Source organism: Triticum aestivum, chromosome 4D (genome assembly GCF_018294505.1).
Source record: "Triticum aestivum cultivar Chinese Spring chromosome 4D, IWGSC CS RefSeq v2.1, whole genome shotgun sequence".
Taxonomy (NCBI): Eukaryota; Viridiplantae; Streptophyta; class Magnoliopsida; order Poales; family Poaceae; genus Triticum; species Triticum aestivum.
Genome location: NC_057805.1, coordinates 511,665,209 through 511,674,388, shown reverse-complemented (window position 1 = coordinate 511,674,388; position 9,180 = coordinate 511,665,209). Strand labels below are relative to the sequence as shown.

The 9,180-nt window shown below is 44.5% G+C and overlaps 1 protein-coding gene across 8 annotated transcripts; it reads right to left on the bottom strand.

Moving 5' to 3' along the window:
• Nucleotides 1-222: 222 nt before the first annotated feature.
• LOC123099197 (BAG family molecular chaperone regulator 6) lies at nucleotides 223-5,727 on the bottom strand. 8 transcript variants are annotated; one of them, XM_044521364.1, is made up of 6 exons: nucleotides 5,521-5,727; nucleotides 2,861-4,900; nucleotides 2,436-2,738; nucleotides 2,200-2,340; nucleotides 1,907-2,104; nucleotides 223-1,802 (listed from the first exon to the last, which is right to left on the bottom strand). In XM_044521364.1, exons 2-6 carry the CDS (start codon nucleotides 4,817-4,819, stop codon nucleotides 441-443), a joined length of 3,963 nt encoding a protein of 1,320 aa, XP_044377299.1. In that variant the 5' UTR covers nucleotides 4,820-4,900; nucleotides 5,521-5,727; the 3' UTR covers nucleotides 223-440. The 8 variants fall into 8 exon arrangements, with proteins under 8 accessions (XP_044377299.1, XP_044377300.1, XP_044377301.1 ...); XM_044521365.1 differs by having other exon boundaries at nucleotides 223-1,799; XM_044521366.1 differs by having other exon boundaries at nucleotides 1,907-2,092.
• Between the last annotated feature and the right edge of the window lie 3,453 nt (nucleotides 5,728-9,180).

Below are 9,180 nucleotides of genomic sequence, written 5' to 3'. Positions count from 1 at the left end.
GTCCATCACACGGGGGGCGTTGGGGAGCAAGAAAGGAGAGGGCCGACGAGCTCAACAAGATAAAAGGAGAAAATCCTCGTCGAAGAGAGGTGAAGAGAGGAGCAGGGGATGCCTCGCCTGTGGTGGGCTCGCCGGAGAAACCGCGGCACTGGCCGGAGCCAGGCGAGCGGGGATGGATATGTGCGAGAGATGCAGAGAAACATGGAGAGAGGCGAGTAGGCGTTGAAAGGATAAGACACGGGTGGTACACATATATCAAGCACCCTCTTAAACTGTACATGTGAACCGCTAACAGTACACTGCAGCATGGCACAGCAGTACCTCTGTACCAGAATACGTATAAGAGATTTTGTAACTAGAGAGAGAGTACATACGAAGTACAGACAGTGTTGGTGGAGGCTTCATAGCCTGAAGCTTCAGAGATCAATCATGGCCGTTCTTCAGTGCACGTCGTTGGCCGTTGCGTCCCTGGCCGGCCGGTGCTGCACCCTCACCTTGGGCCTCCTCCTCTTGTGCGCCGCGAGCTTCCTCTCCAGCGACTTCACCTTGTCGCTCAGCTCCGCGATGACCCCCATCTGGTCGTTCCCGGACGCGAGCACCTTCTGCAGCATCTCCTTGAGCTTCTGGTTCTCGTCGCTCACTCCTGTGTTGTTGCCGTCGTAGCTGCTCTTCAGGCCATCATCGCGAGTCGCAGGGGCCGTAGCCGCTGCTTCTTCTTCCTCTGGAAATGCTCCTTCAGCAGCACCTTCTTCCGGCTCGCCTGCTTCTTGTGCAGGTACAGCAGAATTTGCTCCTACTGCACATGCTAGAGATTCAGAAACATCTACTTTACCTCCATCATCATCCTGCTCCTTCTGCTCGCCACCATGGCTCTCCGAAGGCACCTTGGAGTTAGGATTGGCGTAAACCGTTGCACCGCCGTGTTCACATGGTGCTCCGTCGCCTCTACTTTCAGGCAGGGCAGGTTCAGCACTCGTTTTACTCGGACATCCTGCGTCGTTCAGTGTATTTTCCATGGTCTTGACTCTGCTTTCCAGTGGTACGGCTTCAGGCTCCTCTCCAACTGCATCATTCAGAGTATTTTCAATGGTCTTGCCTTCGACTTCCAGTGGTACAGCAGCTTCAGGGTCCTCTCCAATTGCAACATTCATAGTATTTTCCATGATTTTGTCTCTGTTCTCCAATGGTGCGGCATCATCCAGAGTATTTTCGGTGGTCTTGCCATCGATTTCCAATGGTACAGCTTCAGTCTCCTCTACAATGGCAGCGACTCTGCTTTCCAATGCAATGGCTTCAGGCTCCACTCCAATGACATCATTCACAGTATTTTCCATGGCAGAGCCACCTTCATTTTGCTGCTCCACAAGGGCTGAATCGCCCATATGAGAAACATCACATTGCCTTGTCGCTTCTGGTCCTACCAAACCAATTTTTTCTTGCTTTGTGGTCTCTGCATTTGCACCGGTAACGTAGTCCATGTTACCGGCATCGCCCATTCCATTTGGTTCTTTGTCTGAATCAACCATGGTCTCTGCAACTTCTTTCTGCATGTCGGCATCGACGGACTCTTCTTGTTGATCTGCTGGAGTCATGATTGCTATGGAGTCATCTGCAATGGCTGGATCATTTTCATGTGGATCTGCAGCTTTTGAAGGCACAGAAGAATCCTCATCCTCCAGATGAAGGGATGGAGCACCTGGTTCTTTGAACTGGTCTTCAGCAGGGGCAGCATCATGTTTCAGCCACGAGATACCAACGGGAGCAGATTCCTGCACCTGACCCCCTTCTGCCGAACCGTCCTGCTTCATCGATCAGACACAAAATATTTAATATTTTCGTTACAAAATTCTATATTGATAATATTGGTATTAAACCCATCTCCAAAATAAATAAATTCGAAACTCACATTATCAGCAGCCAATTCACTGTCCATACATGCTGTAGTCATTGAAGTTTTGCCATCCTCAGTTGTAGTACGAGAAACCCTTTGATCTGATTCTTCAGTGTGGCAGTTTTGCCTAGCAGGTGTATAATGCAATGGCTCGATGTGGTGCGTTGATGATTCTTCACCCTTCTCTCCATCTTTCTGCTGCTGACATGAACACTGTTAACATTCAATCCGTGAACTACAAAACATCTTGCTAACCGATGAACAAGTATCATATGCGGACCGACGACACAAACAGGACTACAACTTACTTCTTCAGCACATTCTTCCCTCAAAATGCCTGGCTCTTCAATTTGGTGCTTCTTCTCAGTGATAAGTCCTGATGAAGCTGCATCAGGCATGACATCCGTCGGTGGTACTCCTTGACATTCACCAGCTGCTGCAGCTTTCTCCTGTTGGACATGATGCGCGTCAGATATACCGCTTCAAAACAGAAGGGTTTTGCAATATTAGAATGCCAAACAATTGAAAACTAAAGTTAACTTACTTCATCTTGCACTTCTTCTTTTGCAGTACTTGGTTCCTCCGTCTGATGTTTCTGTTCAGTAGAATCTCCATCTTGGCTCAACTTCAAGGCAACTTCCGATGAAAGTTCATCGTGCATAGACTCGTTGGAGTTAACTGAGGAAGGCAATTGTTCCCCATCCACTCCTGTGAGACTTGCTTCCTCACTCTTAGGGTGATTTGGTTCAGCAGGCAGTTTCTTGCACAAAGAGTCAAGCTTCTCCTGCAAACAAACTAGCTGTCGAGCAACAGACTTCCTAGCCTCCCTCACAACTGGATGCAAGTTCTGCACAAGTATATGAAGAATCAAAACGAACACCATTCAACGGCCAAGTACCTAGCTAGCGTGCAATTTTTCGGCACACGAGAAAATGAATCAAATCAAAGTAAGCTAAAAAGATGCAATACCTGAATGGTGTCAAGGTTCAGAAGCAAATTCATGATGGTCTCATTAATAGCGATGTGCTCTTTCTCCGTCGGCTGCTTTGAAGAAGCTTCGAGGGCCTGCAGCTGCTTCTCCACATCTTGCATCTGTTTATGTACATTCTTGATCTTCCGTAGTTTCTCCAAAGGTTGCCATCTTCGTACATGGTACCCTCTGTATGCAGACTGAATACGAACAGCGGCATCTGGTGATGATAACTTGATTTCGCAGGCTAAATTTGGAGCTTCACTTCGGATCTTCAACTCATCCTCCTTTCGGTTTTTGTCACACTCCTGCAAGCTCCTCGCACTGACATTTTCTTGCGCTTCAGCACTGACACTAGGTTGCACCTTCTGATCAGTCATGCTTGTCGAAACTTGTTTCTCTTGCGCATGCTTCACAGAAGCATCTAGCACTGTCACATTCCTAGGTCCTGTATTTGTGGCAATCTCATCAGACGATTTCTCTTTAATCGGCATCTTACCCTCTTTCTGATGTTCTGATAGCTTTGTCTCCTGGTTCTTGCCATGGGCCTCTTTCACATCCTTCACTTTTTCACAAACCTTCTGGGTTGCTTGGTTGGATGACCTTGAAGATGTGTTTCCTGATTTCTTCTTTGGCAGAGGATCCACTCGCAAGCATACGGGGGGTAATTTTGAAGGCTTAGCCTTTGTTGATTCAACATTGTTGCTTTTCTTATTTTCTCCCTCCTTCTGAACAATGATGGCCTTCTTTTCCTCTTTGTTTCCACCCATGTAGGACTTCTTCTCATCACTCTCTTTCTGAGCCATAACCGGGATGGTCCTGCAGGTATGAACCTTCTTCTCAACACCATGTTTCTCCGGCACAACTGAAATAGTAGCAGGTTCATTCGCACTGTTTGGTTTCTCCTGCACAACTGAAATAGCAGGTTCATTTCCACTGTTTGGTTTCTCGGGCACAACTGGGACGGTTTTGCAATTTCCATCCACTGTCGTGTCATGCCGACGCTCCGTGCCTGCAGTCTGACTCGTCGCTGATGATCTTCCATTTTGTTCTCCAGAGCCCTCCCTAGCGGCAGGCTTTTGATCATGACTATCATTTCCAAACCATGACAGGGGAATAATCTTGATCTTCGGCGAAGGCGGATCTTCTTGCGTGTTCTTTGGACTCTGCTCGATCTCCTTCGGCTCTTTTTTAGCTTCTGGTTTGGTCTCGCCATATCCTGGTGGCATCCAAACTAATGGCCACTGAAGTTGTTTCGCCTTCTGACTGTCATCGGCTGGCTTCACATCCTCTGTCCTCTCTCCACTCTGAGGAAACCACTTGCTGAAGAACTGAGGTGGAAACTCAAAGCTTCTTCCACTACCCTTGTTGTCTTTCATGTCACCGGACGGTAACCACATCACTGGGTACTGGTAGTTTGGGTTTCGAATTATGCTGGAATTATTGTCTGCACCCTTGTGGTTACTCTCAGGCATGTGTTCTTCGATTTTCACGTTGCTCTTCTGCCCTCCATCACCATGGCAAACATGGTTCGGACACCCACAGCAATGGCTCTTGAACTTGTCATAACCACTATAAGGTGTTTGATCAACAGGGTAAGGTGGTGGGAGTGGGCCAAAGTATGATGGCGAGTAGGGGTTCGGATGATGCGGTGGAAATGGACCATGGTAGTATGGAGGAGGTGGTGGAATCTCTTGGGGAAATGGGGGTCTGAAACTGTAGTAACCAGGAGGGTATGTGTGGCTGCAGCAGCTATGGGAGTGGGACTCTGGAAGGCCTGAGTGATTCATGCTAGCACTGTACGGCCAAGGGCGATACGGTGGCCGACATGGCGAGCAGTCCGGTTCAGGCATCTGCTGGTGCCCAGCCTCCCAGCCAGGAGGGGGGTAATATGGATAGGGAGCATGATGCCTGTAGTATGAGGAGTATGGATCCATGTAGTGATTTGTTGGATACATTGTTTACTAGCTTCTATATATACTGGTAGGACAAATGCCGGGACTTGTTGATCAGACTCTGCTCTTGTGATACCTGCAATACTGAAGAAAAATACAGATAAGTGTCATGGTCAACATACAGGGTCCATGTTTTTATGCAATATAAAGGCCAACAGCTCACTAGTAAAACCCCGAAGTAAGATCACAGAAACTGCATATGAAGAAGCAGAACACCCGCCCGTGCGCCAAGTGACATGGTAGGTTGGATGAAAGAATTTGAGACTTTGTAAACAACAGGGGACAGTGCATATATTCAGATGTTGTTCCCCAGACAAGCAAGAATTGGCCGATGGAAGAGTTTGCAACCTCGATTTATTAGTTGATTAGTCCCAAGATATTCAGGTGAGAGGCAATGGTGAGAAGGAATCACAAAGCTAGCTAGCTAGCTAGTCTGATGTACTTACTACCGGTACACAAGTTGTTATAACAGCCTGACGCTGCATCTGAAACAAGATACTAGTTATTGTTGCGACTGAAGATGTATGTAGTAGTGAGTTAAATTTGCATGCCTGAAACGAAACCAAGCCAAACTAATAAAAACCTCCATGAGGAATTCAGGGGACACCAACGCGCGCACGATCAGGCATACTCTAGCTAGCATTTCATTCATTCATTCATTCATTCAGAGGGAGGAGGTGAAGAGAGAAGCAGGGGGTGCTTACTCTGATCCGATCCGATCCGATCTGATCTGATCCGAGGAACCACCGCCGGGCCGGCAGAAATCGAAGGTGGGTGCGGGCGAATATGCAGCTGCCGGCGGGCGATGCGCGAGCGCTATGATTCTTCTTCTTCTTCTTCTTCTTCTTCTTCTTCTTCTTCGTCTTCTTCCTCTGTTCGTTCTCTGTTGTGTCAGCGCGGTAGGTAGGTATTTATGCGTGCGCGCGGGAGCCGAAGCCGGGAGAGAGTTCCGGAGATTTCTCGGCCCGGGTCATTCGCATTCCTTCTGGACGGTTCCACCAGCCTCTTTCTTTCTTTCTTTCTTTCTTTTCTTGGCTCCGCGTCCCCGACCACACCCCCGCTCCGCTCCATTGACCGTGGGCCCTGGCACCGCGCCTTATTTATAAACTTTTTGAAAATTTTAGGGGCAAACAAGTATTGAAAACGTGTCTATTTATGAAATCCTCCAACATTTTGTAAAGTGCGAGCACTTTTTGAAAATTTCATATACTTTTATAAAACCAACAACTTTGAAAAAGACAACACCTTTTGAAACGTAAACATTTTTTTTAAACCCGAACAAAATTTCAAAGCGCAGACACTTTTTTGAAACATAATTTTTTTTCTGAAGCCTGAACCAAATTTTAAAGTGCGAACACTTTTTGTACAATGTAAAAAAAATGTTTGCGTGTTGTAAAAAAAATGTGTCATGACCTTAACGGAATATACGTGACGTGTGCTTGAAAAAAGTGCGTGCAAAATTTAAAATGTTGAACCATGTAAAGGAGTGTTCGTATAGTTTTATAAAATGTTTATTGTCATTAAGAAAATGTAAAACAGGTATTTGCAAAATATTACTACCATGTATTCAAAAAAGTTTTGAAAACATTTAATTTAAAAAATGTCCATAATGCATTTGAAAATATCAAAAGTTTACCAAAAATATATTTTTGGGTACTGAGAAAAATAAAACATGTGTAAAATTGAAAAAGAAAACTAGAAAAAACTAATTAGTGCGCGCGCGCGAGCGACTGCGCTACTGGGCCGACCCAATTCAGCAAATACCGGCCAACTCCTCTCAAGGTTTAAAATGGACCGGGATTAGAGAGTTTGGTGTGCTGATTTCAGGGATTGAGGGTTCGGCGTTTGATTTAGCTTTCGCCTACCAACTCAAGGTTTGTTTTGGACTTTTTCCTATTTATTATCTTATAACGGATAATTGCTCCTGCCTTGCAACATGAGAATGAATATTCTACTAGAGTGATCTGTGATTACACATGTATTATCATGTTGGTCCATACAATCTTAGCAAGTTTTTGTACGCAATCACCATGATTTTCTACCAACTTGTTATTAAACAATTATTTGATATAAGAACTTATTAACTTATCAAATAAGATATTATTTTATTTTGATAAGTTAATGAGATCATGGAATGATTGAGTTGGTTTTAGGAAAAATCAACAGTGGAAAATCAAAGATGAAAGATAAAATGGAAATGGAACACGAGGTTAGACGATGAAAGGTGAAACGGAAACGTCACATTTTCTTCTTCTTTTGAACATAGTACAGACGCAGATGCTCATACATACGTACATACACTCATCCCTATGAACACACACACACTCTCTACCCCTATGAGCATCTTTGACAGACTGAGCCGACACATCGTCTTGAGATTAGCGGGAACCTTACATTCTTTTTAAAGTATAAAACTAGAGAAGAGATTTAAATTTGAGGTCATCTCATGGGAAAACTTAAATGGACGTTAACAGAGAATAAATACCCTGTGTTTTCTCTTGGGAAAGATTAAATAAATATCTTTATATATACTATTAAAAGGGAGTTAATAAGTTCGTATGACATCCTCCGTGGTTTTCTCCTCATCACTTCTTTATCCCTACTGATTTTCTGTAGATTTTTTTAATCTCAACCGATGCCACACAAACAAGAATCAGAACCAACATTTATAAAGTAATTTAAAATAATCTGAGCCAAATTGATACGTTCCTTTCCTTGCCCTATTCATTCCCATAAAAGAAAAAACAACATCCATTAATTTAATGAAATGTTGTTTTTCGTCCCTCAAGTTTGCAAGTAGACATTTGGTCTCTTATCATTTTTCCGGTGACATCTCGCCCCGCAAGTTTACAAGAAGTAGGCATTTGGTCTCTTATCATTTTTCCGGTGACATCTCGCCCCGCAAGTTTACAAGAAGTAGACATTTGGTCTCTTATCATTTTTCCGGTGACATTTCTTCCCTCAAGTCTTAAAATCGGAAATAATTAGTGCAAAACTAGAGACGAGGTGCGATTGGGTTGACGTGTCCCGAGTTTTCTTGTAAGCATTTGGCACGTCGGATTGTCTAGCAAAACAAAGCAAGGACCGTTCTGCAAATAACATGTAAATAAGGACTAAGATGAAGAAAAACATCCGAGAGAGCGAGATCTCTTCTTCTCTCTCTTCGGTCTGATTTTCCCTTAACGGCAGTCGCCGCTAAACAATCAGGTCGTCACTGCCGGCCATGTTGTGCTCGTGTCGCAGGCATGTCAGCAATGCGCTGCCTTCGGCACCACCTCCTTAGGCATCCCTGCAACAAGAAGTCACGCCGACGGAGGCACGGCGAAGGTGCCAAAAGTGTTATAGTTTTTATCAAAACTTCGACGCAAATAAAATGTATGTAGGTATCAAATATATCTACTACCTGTTCAGGTTCTATAATCTTGAAACTTGCCTAATCAGACTATGGGTGCTTTTTCAAGCCACGAAGGTTAGACCCCACAATGTTTTCGATGTCATGATAGCCAACCCTTATCTCATGAACGAGGAGAACCTAAAATGAGAAAGGTAGGAAGTGCATGAAAAACTACCTTGGATTTCGTGCGACATAGCGTCCGATATGTATACATGAAATATTACAATTAACGCTTATATAACGTGCAGTTAAAGCATGTTCATATAAAATAGAAACATACCTTGTATAATCACTTCGTCATGGTGGCCGGCAATGGAAAATTCCAGAGTCGAATGGAAGCACGGACATGCATGTTGGATCTCGGAGCCTGGCTAAATTTTTTCTAAAAAAACAATGGTCAAGATTTGATTGCTTACCAACCGACAAGTGTAATTCATTATTCTGTACCAAGGAAAAGATCCAATGATACCTTACACTGTTACAAATTCTCCAGAACTACACAATAGGGTCAAATGTCCATCTACCCAGCTCAAGTTGTGACCTTCCTGAATGAAATTAAAGAAAAAAAAATATTGCTGCTTCCTGCTCATCCTATCTTTGATTTTGCTGCTTCTCTACATGTTTCTTTCCTGAAATTTCATTATCAGCATCATGCCCATGAGTCATGAGAGCAAAAGAGATGTGGTTTCCATCCAACACATAACAGATTGGATCGCAGAGGTAGTAGGAATTAGGGATGGGTGGACAAGGGGGAAATCAGGAAGAAAGGAAAGGGTCGCTGTGGAAGAACTGCACGAACCTGTCGAGGACAATGACGAACTAGTACACCATCGATGCGGCAGCGCATGCCAGAATCTAGGGCTTCACAGCGATTTGGCGTTCACTGCATAATAGAGCGATATCAGCGTCACGCATCGCTAGCGCTGCTCTACTACTATGGCCTTTGGACGGTTGCATAGCGCAAAGAGAG

Coding starts and splice junctions, on each gene's coding strand:
- LOC123099197 (XM_044521364.1), bottom strand. CDS start 4,819: ATGTATCCAACAAATCACTACATGGATCCATACTCCTCATACTACAGG. Junction 2,739..2,860: donor TGAACCTTGACACCATTCAG/GTATTGCATCTT, acceptor ATACTTGTGCAG/AACTTGCATCCAGTTGTGAG. Junction 1,803..1,906: donor GTGAATTGGCTGCTGATAAT/GTGAGTTTCGAA, acceptor TGATCGATGAAG/CAGGACGGTTCGGCAGAAGG.